The sequence below is a fragment of the Plectropomus leopardus genome, chromosome 12 (genome assembly GCF_026936395.1).
Source record: "Plectropomus leopardus strain MGB_pleo_1.0 chromosome 12, ASM2693639v1, whole genome shotgun sequence".
Lineage (NCBI taxonomy): Eukaryota > Metazoa > Chordata > Actinopteri > Perciformes > Serranidae > Plectropomus > Plectropomus leopardus.
In genome coordinates, this window is record NC_142187.1 from 27,479,837 (window position 1) to 27,503,344 (window position 23,508).

Below are 23,508 nucleotides of genomic sequence, written 5' to 3' on the forward strand. Positions count from 1 at the left end.
TAAAGCTAGTTATCTTTGACCTGCTGCTAGCTAACGGTTTTAGCTGTTTGTTAGCTAACAAACTGACCTCAGAATGAAATTTGTTTGGTAAAATGTAAAGTTTAATGTTTCTGACACATGTCGAAATATTCATTGTTTAGATGGCAAAATATGTGTAGCTAAAAACTTCCTCATATGCTCTCTCTTACTGGTGTCAGTTCTGTAACAGCTAACCAAACTAGTTATGTTATTTCTACTTGATTGTTAGCATCAGATGTTGCACTGAGGCTAAATTCTGGTTAAAATGCAAATTAATAAATTGCAGTTTATACACACAACGAGGCCCAAACCTGCAACATTTCCTTTGATGTTGAGCCACTGTACTAATGTCAGATCTTGTGTTTTCATCCAGGTGGAGTTGTATTATTATTCATACATATACTGTAGTGGATAAATATCAGGATGGACATACGCGGGGCTGTGGACGCTGCAGTCCCCACCAACATCATTGCTGCAAAGGCAGCTGAGGTGCGGGCCAATCTGGTCAACTGGCAGTCCTATCTGCAGTAAGTAAACATTTCAACTGTGCATCATTTACCGTATATACACTGGACTGTTATAATGCAAGTCAACACAAACAGCTCTGCCTTGGAGCTTTTGTTGTTTTTTTGTCATTTTTTTGATGTTGTGGTCTGAAAGGTGATAATTTCAGTATATATCAGGCAGAGAAGTGTCGTTCTGAACAGCAGTATCTGATAAGATGTTTCTAAAATATAAGCTGTGTTTGGCAAGATTATATCGACAGTAGTTGACAGAGTGCATTGTGCCAGTCTAAAAGCATCTGTAGTTCCTGTGTTGTGATTCACTGCCTCGGGTGCTACTTCCTCTTTGACCCTGTATGTTTTTAATACAGCTTGTGACTCACATGACTTGATTCTTTGTTTCATTCATTAGATACAGTAAAAGCACATTTTACTGTAATTAGCATCCATGCTGTTTTTGTCTATAGAACTCTGCGATTTCTAGTTAATTGCCATTGTTGCTCTTGCAATCAGAAGCAGCATGCCGTATGGCAATATAAAGCCCTGTCCTCCAGTACGAGGGTCAACAGCATACTGCACATGTATGATGTATGTTTTGTTCCAGTGGTAAAGGAAATGTTTTGAATGCCTCATGATTATTCAAATTAAACCGTGAGTCTGTATTAGCAAACCTGCTGTTGGCCCTACTCTTTTTCAACGTCAAAATGTATAGAAACATTTGCATATTGTAGTAGCATTGTGCTAAAATGGTAATGTTTTGATGAATTCTCTTGTAGGAGTCAGATGATCTCAGCAGAGGACTGCGAGTTCATCAAGAAATTTGAGGTGGCCAACTCCGAGGAGAAGCAGGTCATTCTAACCAATGAAGGACATCAGGTATTGAGTACTTTACATTATCTGTGTGATTACTTCATCGAACACATTCTATAGCAGTTTGCCTTCAGATTTCTTTACAGTAGTTTTCAGTTTTAACTTAAGGTCACAATCTTCAAAACAAAGCAGGCAGACAGCATAGAGACGTCTTGGAGCCCGTTTAGATAAAGAATTTGTCATTTTCACTGAGTGGGTGCCAATGTGTACAAATGCTCATGTGTACCTTGGGGCATGGTGCTAATGTACAAATTACCATCTTAGCAAAGCAAAGACCAAAGAAAGTGTTTTGCCCTCTGTCAATGTTTCAGTGTTGTTCAGTTCCACCTCAAAAACTTTTTTTTTTAAAACACCTTGGATTTGACTTTTTGGGTCATATTTAATTTGCTGTGCTTTTGTTGATTTGAAAGAACTTTTATGCTGTAACATAAGTATTATGCAGATGGGCAAAATGAAAGCAATTGCACTTTGTTCAGTTTGTCAATAGGTACATGGGTGCTGTGTCTTTTTCTGACTTTGTATGTATCTATTTTGTTTTTGCTCAGTGTGCAAAGACCTTTCTGAACCTGATGGCCCACATCTCCAAGGAGCAGACAGTCCAGTACATCCTGACTTTGATTGATGATACTCTGCAGGTACACAGACAGGCCCACTGACTGTGGACAAATAGGACATGCATGTGCATGAATAGAGATATTTTAAGAGGACGGTAGGACCGGGATCTGTCTTGGGCAATGTCATGGTTTTAAAAAGGGTAAATGAGAAAATGTGACATTTTGTCAGTTAGATATTAAAGTTCACCTTTGTGCGTGGATCATCTTGAGGTGGATTCAGTATTGTACTAAAAACAGGCTATTAAAGTTTGCACATATAAATAAAAAGCAGTGTTTTTGCAGACCTGCAAGTTTTGGCATTTGGAGGAATTCATCCCAGATTTTTTTTCCTCTATCACTTTTTTTGTTCATGTTTTAGTACCACAAAATGAATACATTAATTTAATACACTGAGTGCTTTGTAGCTGAAATGAATAAACAATTTACAGTAGTGAGAGCCTAAAAAATTGTAGTTAAAGTAATTTGTTGAGTTGTATCTTCTTTTTTTAAATCACAATATTTTAATGACTAAAGATTATAATAAATAGGTTACTCTGCATCAGTACCAAGTTTATACTTCAGGGGTAGTTTAGTGCACGGACCCGGGGATGTAAAGCATTTTCCCATCAGCCATTGAGGTAACAGAGGTATAACTGGCACTCATGTCTGCACTTTATGATATATAATTGTTTACTGATGTCCCAGACTAAGAATTTAAAAAGTCAAATCTGATTCATCATGTGTGGGCTATCATTGAATGATAGTCATGATTTTTTTGTTTTAGTGATCCATATTCTCATTTGCGACATTACTTCAATTTTTTCACACCAGATTTAAGAGCTAAAACTCCCAATTAAACAATATGTCTTTCAGACTTTGCACAAGAACATATTTTATAATAGGACATAATCAATCCAGCCCTGTTTGTTGTGTATCATTTGTGTGTGTTTGTGTGTAGGTGTGGCAGAGTTGCTGTCCGCAGTACTGAAAGGGAGCGGAGGAGACTGATAGACACACAGACAGATAGGGCAGAACAGGTCACTTAGTTCGGTTCCTGCTTGCTTTCCGTGGTTGTAAACAGAACTTTCAACTTTGTCTTAAAAAGAGTGAGATGCAACCTGCAAGCCACAGACAGCTGTTTCTGTGCACCTCCCCCCACTGGTTTTGACAGAAACATTCATAGGGTTTAAAATACTGAACTCTCTTTTATTACCATATTTTTATGTGAGTGCTCTGATGACCAAATTCATACCAAAACAGGATGATGTATTGTGATGTATCAGTTCTATGTTAAATAAGACTTTAGCACCCACATTTAACCCAAATGAAATGATCCTGCGGTCAAATCAGGATCCTACTGATCGATTAATCAACTATTCTTGGACACCTCTAATATAGCTATAATTGTCTCAAGCTAGAAAGTAATATATATTTAGTGACTGTACCTTTAATGATCAATAAATTAGACTGTGTCAACACTGTTTTTACATCATGACCTATTTGGGAATCATATCCATAATAGTATTTCTGTCATTGCGTTAGGGTCAGTTAGTCCAGATGTGCAGAAAATAAGTCCTCACAATCTAAGAGCTCATCTACAACCTAAATTCATCTGTCACACAGGAGAACCATCAGCGGGTCAGCATCTTCTTTGACTATGCCAAAAAGACGAAGAACACCGCCTGGTCATACTTCCTTCCAATGCTGAACCGTCAGGACCTTTTTACTGTCCACATGGTGAGTGAAGACATATTTATACCCATCACACTTTAAGCTGCAACATGAGATGAGTTGGTACATGCTGAACCCAGAGAAATCCCAGACCCCTGACAAACATTTACTATTGAAAAATGTTTCGACAATCATGAGGAACATTGTCAGTGTGTACATTAAGCAAGGTCAACACGTGCACAGTGGGCCGTAACTAGGTGGGGAAACATCTCTAGTGAAAAAAATTAAAGCATGATGTGGTTTTTATAGTTGCTGACATCACCTGTTAAACATAATCGATCAAACACCATAGTGTTATGAATAGGATATCAGAGATCATATTTTCACTGATAAGACGATGTATTCTGTTACATTTTTACAGACATCAATTTTTAACAGATGTGCTTCTAATCATAGCAAGACATCAATAATTCCTCACAAAGCAACCTTCTCTTTTTCCCACAAAAACAGGCAATTAATGTAATGACATCTACCTGCCACCCTTCAGATAAAGGATGACCACCCAACGACAAACTAAATACTATGATAGGGCACCCACAGCTTAATTAAAAACACCAGCCAGATGGCATCCAGCAGGTGGGCATAATGTGACCCCACGTCTGCGACGCAGCACTTCAGCTCAATCCGACTGTCATGCTGAGACTTTACTTTTAAATTAGAGCCTCGATATTTCTTCACATCCTCCCCCTGGCAAGGAGGGAATTGGAGAACAGAATCTGTTACTGTCTCATCACAGGACACAGGAAGCACTTTACAAGCTGAAATTGTCTATGACGTGGCTTCGGTCATTTTTGCACTTAGATGAGGTTGTAGATCACGCTCTATGTTCTGTTAGGGTTTCAGGACAGGGCATTTTAAATTGAAGTACTTGTTATCGCCATGTGCCTCATTCTCATTCTCTCTATTTGTCCCTCTTTCTATAATCTAAATTAAAGATGAATCATAGAGGATGTGATTATATAATGCTACCAATGGGAAAAAAGTTCAGTCTAAAGTCTGTTTTGTTATTATTGCTGCAAGTATACATTTGCTCATTGTATATTTTACTGGAGTGTGGAACAAGAGACGGGAGAATGCTCAGCTGACATGTTGCTATGCCTGTAGTCTGCACATTCACAAACAGTGAGCTGTAAACAGAGGTCCACACAGCAGTCCATGCTGATCCTCACAAACATGGGTGGATGATGAGATTTACATCACAAGGACCAAAGTGGACCGGACGCAGGAATTATGAAATGGCTTTATGTCTACATGATTTTAGTAACTACTGAAGTGCTTGTTCAAAACACGCCTGTTCAGAACAGGCCCTTTGCATGACCTCGGGTGTTGATGCTTGCAGCTTTGTATCACTCATCCAAACAACTTCACACTCAACACCACACTTCCTTGACCCCTCTAAATAATACACCTGCCATGACATAACTGCATCCCCTTGCAATGCTAGAGTATATACTGTATGTCATTTGGTTGCAAAAGCTCACATGGACATTTTCTGGCCTCGGTGGAGTCAAAGCCGACTATTTCCAGGAACAAAAGCACCAGTTAGATTGTTGATGCATGAGATATTTAACAATGTAACATCTTTGGTCTCTCTTTTTTCATCTGTTCTTGAATGTACTATAGCGAGGGACAGAGAGCGCGCTGTACTCAGCATGCTATTTAGTGGTGGAACAGATAATTGTGGTCCCCTCTTAATACACTACACAGTGTGTACATAACACACTACTGATAAATATGTCCCGTTTATCTCAAGAGGTGGTAATTTATACTGCATTTCTTTGAGTCCTCAGTAATATACTTGCCAAGTGTGAAGCCAGTCTCGACAGTTGTCGAGAAAATAGGTCTGACATAGAAGAAGAAGACATACTTTATTAATGCCTGATTGAAAATTTATTTTTTTCACTCTGCTGTTATTTACATGTTACAACACGCCTGCTAAACCATGATCTTTCCGTGAAGTTAGTTGTGGCCTTGCTGTAAATTTCTACAACGGACACACTTAAAGATTATTTATGCACAACAATAGGAATTTAAAATGCCCTCCTTTCTTTTTTTAGGCGGCGAGGATCATCGCTAAGCTGGCCGCCTGGGGCCGTGATCTGATGGAGGGAAGTGATCTGAACTACTACTTCAACTGGATCAAAAGCCAGCTCAGTTCACAGGTATGTAAATGTGAATGTTGCTTAAATATCTTGTGATGCATAGAAGTCAAAATAGATTACTGAGGTGGTTTCAGTGTCTTTTGTCATTCAGTTAAAGACGACAAAAATCATTTACTGCATGTGGAACAGAGACATTAATGTTGTGACCTGTTATATGTTTTGCCCTTTTACAGTGCCTTTTTTGACTGTAAAACTGTATGTTCAGTCTGTTTTATGTGACAAATGACTACAGCTTAGTGCAGTTAGTCATATATGGTGAAAGGAAACATCTCTGACAGGCGCAGTGTAAGCAAAGTGATAGGGGTTACCAAAATCAATGAGATTTGTATTTCATAACCATTTTATTTTCAAGATAAATATTGTATGTTAATTATTAGAGACTTTGAAGTGTTTTTTCCTTGTTTTCAATGAATTTAATTATCTCGACAACCAGAATAATTTCTACTCTCTCTCTCTCTCTGTTAATTATCCCTTAATTACTTAGGACGTTATGATTTGTCCTGCTGTTTGTCAGCAGCATTACAGAAATGCAACTGGTCCAGTTTTGATCAAGCTTGGTGGAAGGGTGTTCTGCCAATTTTGTAGCAGATCGAAATCACGGTGCGGATACATATTATTTTAAATTTTCGTTAACATTGTGAGATGGGGCATTTGGCCTCGGCAGGGGTCTTTGCGTGCCCTTCTAGTTCAGTTCTATTGTTTGAGCTCATGGTGAAAACCTTTTGTGACTGAATGCAATTCAATACGAAAGGTTTTCGTATTGAGCTTGACGAGGCTTGTGGGGACCTTGAGATGGCCTGATGAAAGCAGTACTGTAGGTGCTGGCTTTGCCTTGGCAGATTTATGCACCAAAGAGTGGGCTGATAAGACACCTGAATATTGATTCCCATCTTTTGTGCTTTTTCACCTCTATTTCTAAAATATCCAAAGGTGCTCTTCTAGTCAGCTCTTCCACAAGCAGGATTTTGTCTCTTTTTATTTTGAACATTCTGTGCAAAACATGTCCTTAAACTCCTTTTGAAATTGCATTTTATTATTAATTTCTCTCCTCAACAGCCAATCAACGAATCAGTGAGCATCCACTGTGACTGAATTGCATTTGTAATCAAGCTCACAGCACATACTGTGTAATCCAGTGCCACTGTAACCCCGCTCAAAACAATGGATTGTGAACAATTGTGCACCTGTTTGTTTTGTTTATCTCTCATTAGAACCTACATGGTACAGGTCCAGAAACAGGCTCAGGAGCAGGAACTATTTCCCCCAGTGAAGTGAGTATGAGTGAAGTGCATCGGTCCATCTGGCACTTCCCCCCCTAAAAAAATGACAGGGTTTGTGCTGGCATCTGTCAGGTGTCACTGGACTTTCACATCTTTTCTCTCCCCTCTTTATCCCTCCCATCCTGTTGTTGTACTCCAGTTTTTCATTGATAATTTCAGATTGTTGGAGTCCTGAATCTGTTAGAGCAAGTTCAGAGGAATTCTCCATTTAGACAGCATGGTGTTTGCTGCCACTGGTTTTAACTGTTGAAACTGCATGCAGTAAGCCTCTTCTCCTTAATGCTAAAAGTGCATGACAAACAGCTTTTCCTGTATATTACGATAACAAGGGGAAATTGGAATAGCGTTTGCACAGCAGCAGCATCCTACCATTTTGTATCCCATACTATGTCAAGCGTAGCGTGATTGTTCTGAGAAGTGGGCTCAGAAATCTATTGACGCGAGAGCTCAATCTAATAAATGAACATCATCTTTCCCTCTGCATTTCTAACCAGGTAACCTCCACTCCTCCGCTCTTCTGTCCTCACTGCTGCCTGTTCTTCTTGCTGGACTTCTTTGCTTTTCTACAACCTCTATAAATTAACAGATTAATGTGATCTATTTTCTCCTCTCAGCTTCCTCCACTCTAATCTCAATTTACATTATTCTGCTCAGGTGTGATGGGACACTTTTCCCTGCTATTGCTCTGTATTGTACTATTGGTTCTGTGATCTAGCATGTGTTGACGTATTACAGTATCGGCTGCATGTGCAATGCCTCAGGTTTGATCGGTGGCGGTAATGCAAGTTTTGGACTGGCCTCCTTCTATGTGCTATATCTGCTTGTCAACTACTCCATGTTTCAGATCTGCACTAATTGTACTTGACCCTCTAACATTTTATTTGTTTTCCTTGTTACCCACCTAAGGCTAATGCTTATGTTTGAGTAAATGTTTGCCTCTGTCCTTCGCAGAGCTCTCAGTACGTCCAGTGTGTTGCTGGGTGCCTTCAGCTGATGCTGAGGGTGAATGAGTATAGGTTTGCCTGGGTGGAGGCTGATGGAGTCAACTGGTGAGTGATAACTCCTTATAGACAGGGTTCATTTCTCCCTGACATTTCACCAGGGAATGTGGTATATGATGGTATTTGTGATTAAAATGTGTAAAAGCTTTGCTGCTGGTGACAGAAGACCAGTGATGTGTATGTCTGGCTGAGATGAAATGTTTAGATAGGAAATAATCATCAGCTATTCTCCTTTTTAAATTGAAAAATACAACTTTAAACCCTCTTGATTTAAATTTTTCTTTTACACTGAACTGAACTTTTACTTTGAAAACCCTCAGGGAGCTGTTTTTTAATTAATTCATTTTTTATTTAAAATTCACTTGACTTCATAAAAAAGAGTTTCTGGACACTTGCTGTATATAATATTGAAACATTTGCCAAAGGCATTTAAACAAAGTTTTGTGTTTGACTTTGTTATATTTCATATTCCAAATATTGAAAGAAATATTTACGTTTTTATTGTAAATGCATATCAATTCCAAATATTGGTTAACGGTCTTATTAACTACTGATAATCGGTATCAGACCTGAAAACCCAATATTGGTCAACCTCTAATAAAGAATAGAAAGAGCAGCATCTGTATTTTGACAGTATTGAAAATCATACCTTTGGATTACTGAGTACTCCTGGCGTACAGTTATACTGTGATATTGCCCAGGACTACTTCTTACAGTTTTTCTTTTTTATTTAGATATTTTTGGGGTCTTTCTGCCTTAATTTAATAGGACAGATATAGTGTGAATGGGGGAGAGAGAGGGGATGACATGCAGCAAAGGGCCAAAGCCCGGCGTGAACCCACAGCCTCTGCAGCAGGGACACAGGCCTTTCTTTAAGTGAAGGTCTTAGGATTTTTTTTTTAAATAAGTAGAGAGATGTCAAGTGGAAATGAGGGAGAGAGGGGGCAACTTGGCTTCAAGGTAGCTGTCAGTTTAGAATGAAGATCACAAAAGTGTGGCAATGAAAACAATAAATACAAAAGAGGACACTGGTTAATGCCAGCACGACTTTTATCATCAACGCTCATCACAAAACCCATCTGCAAAAAGAAGATGTAGAAGCCTGAGACTAGAGGACAGCACTGTCAGATTCAGAGCTCGTAAAAGGACAAATACAGCTTCCTTTAAAGAGCCAATTACTGATGGAATAAAAGTCCTCATGTATCTGTCAGTGCCTCTGGAGAGGTGAAATGTCCATCAGGTTGGAAGCAAATTAAAGTCATTTTGTAAAGGGTGCTCAGATTCCAGTAATGTTACCTGAGCTCTCTTTGTAGCTCTGATATGACGCACATTGAGTCTTTGTGTGAGGCTTCAATATAAATCAATTGGTAGCATTTTTTTTCTAAAGGTGGAACATTCTCTGCATGTCACTTTGCTGATAGATCGAAAAATGTACCTCCTGTTAGAAAAAAAGTCTCTTGTGTTGCAATTGCAAATATCTGTGACATTTATTGACAGGTTTATACATGTATTCTCTTGTGAGATGAATGCATCCTGTTTTGCAGCCACATTTCTGAGGCGAGTACATTGTATTAAATGAAAAAAAAGGGGCAAAATACTCAATGTTCCTAATTTTGTACATCATACAGGTTATTAATTTTTCACCATTCACCATCTTTTTCTTAGCTACTTTTTTTTAATGTGTATTTTTATAGTATTTATTATTATTTTATTCTGTAATTATTGCACGTCTATGAGTACCACATCTCTGCACTCACCACCTATTCTTTGAATGTACGACTCGTGGTTCTGCTTTAGTCTTTAGTATTATTCCAAGCCTCTCCTCCGTTGTCTAAACACTGTCTGAACATTTCATCCTCTGCCATCATCAGAGATAATGGATGAGCAGCATGCAAGCACACAGCTGTGAGAGCTTCTCTATTAGTAAGCAGATGGTAGATATAGATAAGGGTCCGTTTTCATGTGCATTTTATTTTTTATTAACTCATGTTTTTCTGTTTAAGCATCACAGCAGTGCTGAGCAACAAGTGTGGCTTCCAGCTCCAGTACCAGATGATCTTCTGTGTTTGGCTGCTGGCCTTCAGTCCGCAACTCTGTGAGCAGCTGAGACGCTACAACGTGGTGCCAGCCCTGTCCGACATCCTGCAGGAGTCTGTCAAGGAGAAGGTCACTCGAATCATTCTGGCTGCCTTCAGGGTATGTGGAGAATTTCTCACTCAGTCTGTGCGTCTTCAAAATGCACATTTCACTGAAAATGCTTTGACCACTCTGGCTGAATTTCTGTCCCATATCTTGGGCAAATGGGAAACATAATTAATTTCTTTTTTAATTTCTTGATGTATATTTGTAGAAATATTTGACCCCAAGCAGCAGCCTCCAGGGTTGAAAAATTAAACTGATGTGGAAGAAAATTGCAGTTCTTTGATTAACCACTTCAAGTCTGTCAACAAATGCCTGGCAGAAATAAACAGTTTTACAGCCAAGTAGGAAAAAACAGTTATGGTCTCTATAGCTAATTTCTTGACTCACAACCGCTGTACAGATTTAATTTTTATACAGCTTACCTGTTAACATTTTTATTAGGCTTAAGCAGAACCTGAGCAAACGGTCTTGATTTTTCTCCAAAGCATGGGAAGAACACAGTGAGCAATTTAAGAAGAAATGACCCACAAATGAGCAAAAACTATTGTTAAAAGTAAAAGGAAATTACTGAAAATTTGCAAATAAAAACCAAAACAACAACAACAAATAAAGAAGAATTACATGAAAAAAATGCTTAAAACTAATAATAATAATAATAATAATAAATGCAGTTTTGGGGACATTTTTGTCTGGGTTTGAAAAAAATTATGAATTCCAAAACCACTAATTTCCTTCAATTTGAGGAACACTTCTTGCAAAGCTGCGCATGGAGGGGATGACGATGTTGATAAAGTTTTGAAATAACTAAAAGTTTGTTCTTGACCAACCTTGGATCTATCAAGTATTTTCGAAACAGCTTGCACAAGTTTGTGGGCCATAATTTTATATCAGCCCTTTCAAACTGATATATGCAGTCCATGTGCATTTTTTAACTCAACACTTTGAGCATTTGCATTTCATTAGGCTGTATACTTTATCAACAAGAGCGAACTGAAATGACAACTGTTAAACAACAGATGAGCCAGCCTATGAAATAACCAAGCCCATAAAAGATACATAAATATGATTTATGATTATGCTGCCCTTTCATCTGCCTGCTGTGATTGCTCAAAACATCCACTGAATATTTAATGTTGTTTTAAGAGCTGAGTTCTGGACTTGCTCCGTTGTTTCGTGTTTGTGTCAGGTAATGAATTCCCCATACTATATCCTGACAAAATGAAATTAATGGCAGAGGCCTCATTTATCTTTGCATGCTGTGGTGCTTTTATACTCAAGGGATGTAGTTAGTCTGACAGGGCACCAACACAGGTCTGGAACAACGGGGGAATACATTGAAAATCAATGTGAGAACTTCCAGGCCTTCAGAGGGCTCAGTAATGTGTTTTGGAAGAGTATAGAAATGATTGCTCGGTTCCCAACATGAAGCATTTCATACAGATGAACACTTCTCTCTTAGTTAACATACTTTATCTTTATTAGTATCCAGCAGTACAAGCATTCACAATTTTTCATAGGTTACACACACACAAATTAATAATGGTTGCTGAAATCTCTGGAGATACTGTTTTAACAAAATTATGAACCATTTTTTTAATAGTCTCCTGAACAATATGGACTGGCAATTAATTCCACCTGACCATGGCTCAATACATGACTGTTTTCTGCACTTGTTTTCTGTCTGTGGGTACCCTGAAAGGTGCTTTACAAATCCAGATTGTTATTAATACTAACCCTCTCTTTGTTGCATGTCATGTTCAATAATTGTGTAGAGTAAACTGAGAAAGTAGCCTTTTACTTTAATGTCTTTGGTGACGTGTCACTGGCACATTTCTGACTAAATTCAACAAAACATAGGTGGGTCTGTATTTGACAGTTCAGTCTGTTACGCTTTTTACATTAGTTCTGTAAAGGCCCACACACCAATCTGATAGCAAAGAATTGGAGGTCACAAAAGCAAATTGTGCCAGCAATAGCAAATTGTGCCCGTGTGAAAGGAAATAACTCTCCATCCCCGCAGAAAGCAGTCGTCTGTAATTGTCACTTAAAAAGGGAAACTACAAGACTATCACGGAAGAACAAAGCATATTTATGGTGTGCCAGTGAACAACAACCCAAACTATCAGGAAATGTTTCCGCTAAAGAGCTCCGTGGCTTCAGAAAAACAATCTTACCTGATATAACAGGTTTGTTTCGATCTTCCTCCCTCTTTTACTTTAGTAGTTTGTTTACTTAACTGTTTCCCATTTCACTTTACTTCTGATGTTATCAGTTTGTTTAGACCATGACAGTTTATTTTTCAAGGTTACACCCAGCTGTTTTGTCTCTTGTACTTCTCTGTACTTGTTCAATACTAAATTGTCTTGCCATCAGTAATAATCTTCTGTTACAACACAACACATTTATCAAGTCAACAGCCTGCTGTGTCTGGCCAACCTCAGCATGTCTTATTGAATGCCAAACAAAATACTCATGTCAAGTCAAAGAATTAGGACCTGGAGGAAATATGGATCATAGCTGATGGTGATGGTGATATAGTAGCTCTGCCCAACCCTGCAACACCAGAATGCCTTATTCACCTTGCTCAAAGCATAACGGTGTGGTAAATGCCATTGATTACGTGACTGAAGTGTGGATTAAATAGTGGAGAAATACTGAAGAAAAGTTGTTGCTGATTTTCAAACCCATCTCTAAACACGGTGTTAAGGTTTCTTGTAATTCTCTGATAGCCTTTTCCAACAATATTTCTATTTCACTGTCATTGACTACATTTACCTGCACACTAATATTCCACGGTTATTCTGAATATGACAATATACTGAATTTGTTACCGTTCATTAAAGTATTTGGATTAGGGCCATCAAACAGTTATTTATTTATTTTTTTTATCATGATTTCAATTCCATTATTTTGCATTACAAAACACTGGTGAAGTACATATTGGCAAGGTAAAGCAAATCTTACCAGATTGGTTAGGAATCAAATGACAGCAAGAACTTCATGGGACGAGCATAAAGTGGGCGTTTCTGTAAAGGGGAGATTCATGGGTACCAACAGAACCCTTCATTGAGATATCTAGAGGTCAGAGGTTAAAGGACCACTGTGAAATGACCATGCTGTTTTCCCATCTGCAAAATTTACCCTAACTTTGGAGCGTTATTGAGAAGCTAGCACGACATGGGTGGTACCACTGGATTCCTTAAGTCTTCTAGTTTCATATGATAGTATCATCACTGATTTAGAACTCTAAAAGATTTGCATTTGCATTTGCAATATGCATTTTTCTGCAGTTTTGCAACACATGCCTCTGGCTTGTATATGGTCAGCTCTATGGATTTTACACAAACCAACCATTCAGTAGTTTGTGGGGTAAAGATTCTTGGCCATAAGAAAAGCCCATGTTTCTGATAAAAAGGGGAAACATAACTACTTTTAAGAATTTTGAAAGCATTGGATATCTACAGCTTTTTGTATATGGTAAATGGACTGCACTTGTGTTGTAATTTTCTAGTCTTCCATCACTCAAAGCCCTTTCACGCTGCATGTCACATTAAACCGTTCACACACATTCACACAATGGGAGCTGAGGCTGCCATACATGGCACCACCTGCTACTCAGTAACCATTCATATGCGCTAGAGGAGCTGGGGATCGAATAGATGGCTATCTGAATAGAGGACAACCCACTTTACTTCCAAGCCTGGTGCACAAATATCAAATCGCTGACCTTTTCAAAAAGGTAGTTGAAGGAATGAAAAAGGGAGTCTGTGTTCACACAGTTGAATAAGTCTGAGCAAAATGTTGAAGAAATCCTTTTTGATGCTCAGACTTTGCTATAATTTAATGTGCTAAACATCACATTAGGACAATGATTTTAATAATTAAGATTGGGCACAGCTGCATGTAAACAGGAACATTAGTGGGATATTCCTCATCATGTAAACAGCTTTTTAGGAATATTTCGTCTGTCATGATAAGGGCAAAAAACTGAATATTTGTATTTTGTGCATGTTACTGTAACCTCAGTAAACAGGCATCGGTGCTCCTGATGTACTGCCTTTCCAGTGTCTTTTCTTAACTGAAAGAAATTAGCTAACGACCAAATTTTAGCGAACATTTTCTATTGTTATGTTTACTCCAGTGTCCAGTGTTACTCCACGTGTTTCTGCTTTCAATTTTCCCCAAAGCTCATTCATCACACCTCTGTCACATCAAGCATTTTTAAATGCATCCCATTAAAGAAAGGCACTCTGTTTTTAATTGGCGAGAGAAGTTTGTAGTTCAGTATGACTGCTATATTGCAGCTAATTAAAAGAAATTGTGGGCAGTGAAGGGCGACCCTGAAGCATTATTGACGTTGACGTTGTGTGGGTTTTCCCGAGAGTCATCTGACTTACCTTACAGTGAGTGTGTTTGACTTAGAGTAGGAAGAGCTACAAAAATTATGTTCTATACCAACAAAAAAAAAAAATTGTCGGGGCTCCCTACAGTATGTCATGCAGATTTTGAGGAAGTGTGTAATTGCTCTTTCTGCAAAATCATCTGACAGAAATATTCCACATTGTTCTGCACGCTGCCTTTTTCCCAAATGTCCTAATTATGCAAATGATTCGGCTCACCACATGGGACGAGCAATGTGACTTAAATTATCCAGACCATCTGGGAGTCCTTGAACACATCCTCAAAGGCAGCACTGCTGGGTTTGTGATGTGTTCTCCTTAACTTCACTCTAAAAGTTTTTCTCGTTTTTGAAAAACATGCTCATTTGTGCTCCGGAAAACATGAGATTTCTTTTAGCCGCATGCTTTCAAAGGTAAGCTGACGCTAAACATTTGCTGTGACTTTGCTTATTTGCTTTAATAGCGAAGAATGTTGTACAAACATAACAGGTTTGTGCAAGAAATAAATTGCCAGATATTTGTAGTTAGCTGTTCATATGCTACCAGTGGCAGCTTAGAGGTTCATTCAGAGTGTTGGGTGGGTTTTGCGCTATCTCAGTCTTGCTGCCTGAGACATGTCCCCTTTCAAAATGTCGCCACCATTTCAGCCTGACACTGAGTTTCTGGAATTTTATTCTGATATGTTTTTGGGGTTTTTTTGCAACAGAAATAGCTTTTACAATAGGTGTCAGTATGTTCTTGTTGCAGTGCAGCTCTGCATTCATCCCCTTCACTCCTCACTCATACTCCTGGAACTGAATCCTGGTTTAATCAAAAGGTGTATTTTCAAATGCAGTTTCTACCCGGATGAAATTCATAACTTAAATAATGTTATTTCATATTAAAAGTGAGTTTTGGATAAAACCCACACTTGCACTCTATTTAATTTTATATTGTGGTAGATAACTTAAACGTTTTATGTAAAATGCCATTTATGTTTTTGGCTGATACCTGACAAATCAGTGTCTCTCTTGACTGGATGTTAGACTGGCCTGGTGTCCTCTGTGCGTGGAGCTGTATTTTATATATATATATATATATATATATATATATATGTGTGTGTGTGTGTGTGTGTGTGTAAACATGTGAATCGACTGCTCAGGAGGTAGATAATTTGTGTACTATTCACAGGGTCAGTTCGATCCCCAGCTCCTTTTGTTCAAATGTCAAACCGTCACAAACCGTCACAAACTTGTTAACAGTATACAGAAGTAGGAACCATATTTTTATCTTTTTGTCATACAGTGTCACTGATTTCACTTATTGTTACCATGGAAACAATCCGTGTTGCCATAGAAGAGACCCACCTTTAAGGCTTGAAATAAGTCAGTCTTTATTTTTGTAAAATTGACACTAAAGTGATGGATTTAAAGGTCTGGACCCAGGTGAATGTCTTTATACAAGAATGGGAACAAATCCAATGTTCTTAACATGAACATGTTTCCTTTTTTTGTCTCTCATGCTCTTATTTAATGTTTCACTTTATTTACTTTTTTGAAAATTATCAACGTAATCTATATTATGACAATAATTAATCAGTGATAGTTAATTATATATTTTTTTAATTTATTTTCTTTATTTTTTTATTTATTTTTTATTTCATGTCTGCCTACAAAAACTCTGTCCCTTGGACAAATGTAGTTGACTAATTTTTAAACATTAATTCAAGCCTTCTACCAACAACGACCTTAAGTCTCACTAATTTATGGAATATCTTTTGATTTGCGATTTCACTGAGCTCAAGGTGATGCCTTCAAATTCCTTCAGACAGAAACCTAGAGATATTTAATTAATAATGATGTAAAAGAGAGAAAAATAGCAAGCTGGAACAGATATTTTGAACTTTTTGCTCGATAAACTCTTCTGTCACTCAACAGCTGATTACTGGACTGATTATTACAGCACTGAGTTTCATATTCACTCATTCATTCATTTCGCATGAGCAGGTGTATTTTTCAGATACTGAGTATGTCATTTCTCCAGCAAATTGCCCACTGATGAGAGAGGTAATTACACAACATCTGATCCTCACACTGTCGCTCTCTTTGACAGAATCTTCTGGAGAAGTCTGCAGAGCGGGAGACTCGTCAGGAGTACGCCCTCGCCATGATTCAGTGCAAAGTGCTGAAGCAACTCGAGAACCTCGAGCAGCAGAAGTATGACGATGAGGACATCACTGAGGACATTAAGTTCCTGCTGGAGAGGCTGGGAGAGAGCGTTCAGGATCTCAGGTACCGTGTCAGCTCCATTACATGAACCACAAACCTTTCATTAGACAGTGAAACATTGTTTTATTCAGAAAAAAAATGCTTTGAACATTTCTTTCAGAGAAGAGGATATTGTTGTGCTCTATATGTATCTCTGTTTTCTAAATACATATTTCTGTTTATTTCGATGCTGTGTTGTGTACATGTTTAAGTGACCTTTAGATATTCTCTATACCCGAGTGTGTACGACTACCATATGCTGCATCTCTCATATCACTGCTCTTCACAACAGATGGGTTTAAAGAACATAGCAGAGGGACAAATATAAGTGGTGATCCTTGAACCGTCCTCTTTACTTGATGGGGAAAAAAACATGTTTATATCTTCCTCTTTTGCTTTTTATAACAGCTCATTTGACGAGTACAGCTCTGAGCTCAAATCTGGCCGCCTGGAGTGGAGTCCTGTGCACAAGTCTGAGAAGTTCTGGCGTGAGAACGCTGTCCGCCTGAACGAGAAGAACTATGAACTCCTCAAGTAAGATAAAGCATGTGTTGTAGCAAGATAAAGAATGAAATGAATTATTATAGCCTAATTTCTTGCCACCAGAGAAGTGATTTAAATTTCAAATTAATGATTAATTCTGAATTTGAATGTGAGAATTGAAATGAAAAGATGTGCTTTCACTCTGAAAGCTTTAATTAAATTTATTGTATCATTAAATTTACATTTTTTTCTCTAAGCTGCTTTAAAGCTGTAGTTGACAACTTCATGTTCATGTTTCCTGAAATTGTCACTGTTTTTACCCAGCGCTGAATGAGACAGATAATATGTGGGAAAAAATCATGTTCCTCTGGCTTCTCTATTTTTTCTCACCTCAAACTTTTTCAGAAACATGTTTTGGTGCACCCTTAGCTGTAAAATAAAAAAGTTTGGTTCCCGGTTGCCAACACTTCAACAAAATACCAAGCAACGTTTATTGGCCAGACCAACTTCTCATTTTACAGCTAAACAGTACACTAAACTATGTTTCTGATTTGTAGTGAGAAATGGGTAGTGCAGTAACAGAATCTGGATTCATTTTGTTGAAAAGGTTGAAAAGGTATTTTCATTCAAATTACCAACTAGTTATGAGTTGCATATGAAAATGATGGTCAACATGGTAAACCTACCTGCTAAACATCATCATGTTAGCGTAGTGATTATAGCATTTGGCTCAAAGCACACCTTTGCCTAAGCACTGCCTTAAAGTATAAGTCTGGTTTCTGTAAGCTTTTTGTGAGCTATGTATGAAAATTGGCTTTGAAAATTTCAATATATACATTGAAAACTCTTTTTTAATACTTGAAACAGAAATATAATGGTTGAAATTGAAAATAGGTTAGAATCCTGAATTTAGATTTATAATTAAATGGTATAAAAATTCACTGTTCACATAATATATGTTGCAAATGCTCATTTTGAGCTCTGTGGTAACCCCTTTCTCAGGTTGGACTTTAAATAGCTGCTGAAAAGCCGCACACTCACCAGCATCATGTCTGATAATTACACAGCCTCTTCACATTGTTTTTCTCTCGTGTTTGTTTGTGTGTCCAGTCTAAGGACTCAGGTCACAAGAGATGAAACTGCAATTTGTGTTCTGCATTTTTCCGGTTGGGCTTTCTGACATTCAGTAAAAACCCTGATCTACCCATCTCATTGTCTCATCAGCATCCTCTCTCTGTAATCAGCTCAGGCACCATCTCATCTTAAATAATGCTCCATCTTCATCAGCCTCTTTGCCTGACTCTAAACCATGTTTTGTCTCACTTTAAACCCCCAGGTGTCGCTTATTCAGATGATCCTTTTTTCTTGTCCTTGGATTCAGTTTTTAGAGTTTCTCGGGTTTAAATGCGCACTAACCTTGGGCTTTTATAGATGATCCGTGGCTAATCACATCCAACGCTGCCTTTGCTAATCTAATTAGTTTCTAAAGCTTTCTCTAAGAAGTCTTGGCCTAGACGAATCTGAGCGATATGTGTTTTTCAGAGAGAATAAGATGTGATGAAATCTGTCTTTTTGTGTGATTTTCTTCAATAGGATCTTGACAAGGCTGTTGGAGGTGTCTGATGACCCTCAAGTCATAGCAGTTGCAGCTCACGACGTTGGAGAGTATGTGCGGCATTATCCACGTGGCAAACGGTAAGACTGTGAAAACAAACTTGTTATAAAGCTTAAAGGGATATGTAGCCGATTTTCTACCTGTTTTATATCATAACAATGTGTATAATAAGAGTAAATGAGCTGAGGAACTGCAGAGTCTCGCCGGCTCTCAGGCTGATGCTCAAACTCTAGGCTGTACTTTCACATTTTTTCGCATTGTCCGCCACTCATGCCACCATCACGGAGACAAAGAGTATATAAGTGCATCAAGAGACAGACCCGCCCCTCTCTTTCTCAAACTCGGATTGTTGTCGTCCTGTTTTTGTTGGATGCTGCTGTTAAACCTTGTCTGGCAAAGTCTCACTTGCAAAAGAGGCTTTAGTTTCAATATTAATTCCTTGTTCAATAAAGGTTATTTTCAAAAATCCCCTGAGGATGCCTGTTCCTGTCTTTGACACCTTCTCTCCAGGTATTGTTTACGTTCAGTGTTTGTTACCTTAAAGACACTGTGTGACTGACAGATCAATAATAGGTTTTTCTTGTCTCCCATATCAATCTCATTACCCTTTAGTCAGGTCTCAGGCTCGGTATACTACATTTTTAGCCTTCTGTTTATAATTCAAACCCACCAGATACAATTTTTCCCAAAGTTGAAATGTAGAAATTCTGCACTTTCACACCATTTCCCTTTCTCCACTTACACCATTTACCAAATTATCAAATGCATTATGCTGGTCTGTTTTCCTCTTCAAAGCACTATATCCTTTTATCAGACCAATGACCCTTCATGAGATGTTTGAAACATTTCAGTCAGGCTGGATTCAATTACCGGGTGCAGAAATGACCTAAAACATGAAAATAGCACCTGTTTTCTGTGTGGACAAAGGCTTTCTCCCATTATTCCTTTTTATTTTTTCCTACTTCAGGGTGATCGAGCAGCTGGGTGGAAAACAGCTGGTGATGAACCATATGCACCACGAGGACCAGCTAGTCCGTTACAACGCCCTGTTAGCTGTGCAGAAGCTGATGGTCCACAACTGGTATGAACACATACGTAGAGCTTCATTGACTACGTTCACATGCACAAAATATTGCAGGTGTTACAATGCTTAAAGAGATTATCGTGCCCTAACATGTTGTTTATCACGTCAAAATGCGGTAAGTGTAACGGCTAGAGCTGCTTAAGCAATTTTGCTGCTTTGCATCAAAAGGAGATTATTTTTTTTTAAGTTTCCACTGGTGTTGAACTGAAAAGTCATCCTTATAATATCTGCACATTTTAAAACCTTTTGATATCCAACCTTATGGATAATGCTGAAATGTTAGTGTGTCTCTCCTTCCAACCAGAATGTTGGCATTTCTTTTTTTTCGTCTTGCAAACTGTTGGCAAGTTGTTTTGTGTAAATTGCACAGAGCTGAACAAGCAAGAGGCTGTGTGTTGCAAACTGCGGTAAAAACCCCAATAGAGACGCATATCCTGAATGCACTGTATACATGTTCCTAAAACCTGAATAATACCAGCATATCCCAAGTTTTAATTAGAGCATGCAACATTATCAACCTAATTGAGAATATCCAAACAAATAAGCTGTTTGCAGAAGCAAATTAAAAAATATTGTCATATTGAGAATTTTAGTGCAGTTTTTCTGTGCCTGTAAACATAGCCAGTGTCATGTCATAAGGAAACTCGCCATTAAAGATTTAGTTAAACCAGGGTTTTTGACATTAAATAAAAACCTGTACATGTGCATACAAATGATTTAGGGTCATGCACGCACTCACAGATATTTTCATTTATTTTGGCGGATTAGACACCAGCTTGGGTTGAAGTTCGGCAGAGATATATTGGGAATTATGCAAGGTTAATGGACTATGCACTGCTCATTCGCCCTCTTGCCGAGAGTTAGATGAGAAGATTGATACAATTTTAATGTCTGTCTGGCAGCCAGCAGCGACTTAGCTTAGCTTTAGGTTTTTAATGACAAAATGTAAGACATCCTCATTTCCTGGGGTTATATAACAAAAAAAATGTATACAGTACATCAGATGATATGGTCAGTGTCAGATTAAACTCTTAAATATTGATATCTTCCTTAAAAACCGTCTGTCCTCAGATCTCTTACCAGCATCATTACAAACTAGATTCTCTACCACTCCCCACATTTTCTCCAGGCCCAAACACTTAACATGCTCATCATCTTTGTGTGTTTTTTCTGTCTACTGGATTGCTTGGAAACACTAAAAATCATCAAGCAACAAGTGGAAATGTGTTTGTTTTTTAGGGCCACTATCTAAAATACACTCTGCTCCCTGAGCAACTGTGGATGGAGGCATTGTGTTTAATATCACAGTGTAGTGCTGTTTTCCCATCTAAGTGACCTTAATGTTCCGTGTAAACTGTATGTTCACTGAAGTGTGGGCAGAAGTTTATTCATCCACCAGAGCACCAAAGGTTTTCAGCCTTTTTTCAGTGACTGTAAAGAAAAACAAACAGATTCTCTTTATCAGTCCAACAATAGAAACATAGATGCAGTTTCTCCACCCCAACCTAAATCTGCAACTTCCAGTGTAAGATAGCTATTTTTTTTTAATCTATAATAACATCTTGCAGGCTGTAAAGTCAGATGACAGGAAGAGAAAGAACTCATTCCAGGGTTAATTCCATGATTTGGAAGTTTTAAGAAACTGTTCTTGTCTTTATGAGTCAGACGCCTTTTTTAGAAAATGTATACGGTATTTGGCCACAATCCCAGAAATCAAATGTCACGTTATTGTTTTATTTATCTGCAATAGAGTAAAGTTATAGAAATATTTTAATAAATTAAAATGAGAGAAAGCGTATGAACTCTACTCAGGCCGCCCCTCTAGAAAACTTAAGCAAACACGATGCAGCGTTGCACAGAGTAGATTGAGTTTTCCTGCTAACAGGCACTGTATATGAAATAGATTTATGAATAGAATTATGAGAATTAGTGTGCTTTTATAACTAAAACGCATCCAGAAATCTTTGATCCATGACATTCTTACATGGACCTTTAACTGTACTGAATTAGTCTTTGGGCTACAGCCCAAAATTGGAGGAAATAACAACAACAAACACAATTGAAACAGCTACAAAAGGGAGCTCACAAAACTCCTAAAAATCAGGTAGGCAAAATGCTCCTGGTGTGATATGAATTGTCCCTCCCAGCTCCATTATATTCAGGATGGCAGAGAAGCCAACAAAATGGGGACTAATTTTTTTGTAACATGCCTTAATGTAGTGCATCATAGCATGTCCGGTTTGGAATTAATGTGCAGGTGCTGCAGTTCAAAATTAGATCAAACTTCTCTATGGATGTCAGCTTTGAGCCATGACAAAGGCCAAAATGTGGCCTGTCAAAAACTAAATTAAAGTACTAAGATATAATGAAGTGTGCAAATAAGATAAGAAAAAGCTGAGTGTTGCATACAAACATCTAACAGCAGAGATTAAACTTGCATTAACAACTTATTGTCTGAGCTGCAAATAGATGCAAAATTCAGCACACGCCTTTATAAGTTGATTTGATTTGAAATAGAAATGATATGTCATCACTTTTCATCTTTTTAAAGCCCGACACAAATCACATCTAAAGCCATTCATCTATTCTTGTGTTTTATTCAACTTCTACTTGTTGTTATTTCCTACGCGTTCCCCCTCTGTTGAATTCAGCTTCAGGTGGCGACATGCTGCACTTCCAGCCGTGCTGACGCAGCAGCACAATGATTGATTTGTCGTCGTGTTGAAATAGTATAATGGGCTCCAAAGAGACAATTATGTAAATGGATGAGCATTTCTGTTCACATCAGTTGTCTTTGTTTTGTGATAGCTGCTTTTCTGCAGATTTGTGTTGACGGGACCTCCTTTGTGAGAGGGAGGAGGTTTCATGTCTCAAGGTTGTGTTTCATTACCAACAGAAATGTGTGAATGCTGCTGAAGAGAAATGTATGTTAAGAAAAGTTGAGGTGTCAATCACCCACAAATGGCAGATATTTTGAAAGCACTTCACTGTGTGAGTTGTTTCTATGAGCAGATCTTCTCGTTCTTACTTACCAAGGGCCCCTGCTGTCATGACAACAGCACAGATGGATTTGTGAACTGAGAAACTACTCCTGTGTATTATTTCATCTTTCAGTCTTTTTTTGAAAAGTTTTCTTTCACATATTTGCAGAAATTGAATAAGTTGTGACAGAATGTAATATGTGGTATTGATGGTTTAAGTCCATCAGCTATTGAGAGTCACTTTGTCCTTGTGCTGTACCGGCCTCAGTGTCTAGACTGAAACACAGCACATTCTACACAAGTCAGTACATTTCATAGATATTTCATACACTAGCCTTGCTGTTAGGGACAGCAAAATACCAACATGTACTGGATGTTCAAGACCATCATGTACTCCTT

General features: G+C 38.1%; 1 protein-coding gene across 2 annotated transcripts in view; it reads left to right on the plus strand.

Moving 5' to 3' along the window:
* atp6v1h (ATPase H+ transporting V1 subunit H) overlaps positions 1 to 23,508 on the plus strand; it is a 29,130-nt gene that overhangs the window by 488 nt on the left and 5,134 nt on the right. The window contains exons 2-13 of one of the 2 annotated variants that reach the window (XM_042497646.2): positions 392 to 545; positions 1,298 to 1,397; positions 1,937 to 2,026; positions 3,608 to 3,721; positions 5,773 to 5,877; positions 7,089 to 7,148; positions 8,109 to 8,206; positions 10,162 to 10,354; positions 16,792 to 16,970; positions 17,355 to 17,480; positions 19,023 to 19,124; positions 20,012 to 20,125. In XM_042497646.2, coding sequence (XP_042353580.1) covers positions 442 to 545; positions 1,298 to 1,397; positions 1,937 to 2,026; positions 3,608 to 3,721; positions 5,773 to 5,877; positions 7,089 to 7,148; positions 8,109 to 8,206; positions 10,162 to 10,354; positions 16,792 to 16,970; positions 17,355 to 17,480; positions 19,023 to 19,124; positions 20,012 to 20,125 — 1,385 coding nt within the window. In that variant the 5' untranslated portion in view covers positions 392 to 441. The remainder of the gene's footprint in view (positions 1 to 391; positions 546 to 1,297; positions 1,398 to 1,936; positions 2,027 to 3,607; positions 3,722 to 5,772; positions 5,878 to 7,088; positions 7,149 to 8,108; positions 8,207 to 10,161; positions 10,355 to 16,791; positions 16,971 to 17,354; positions 17,481 to 19,022; positions 19,125 to 20,011; positions 20,126 to 23,508) is intronic. The other variant, XM_088085693.1, reaches the window with a different exon arrangement.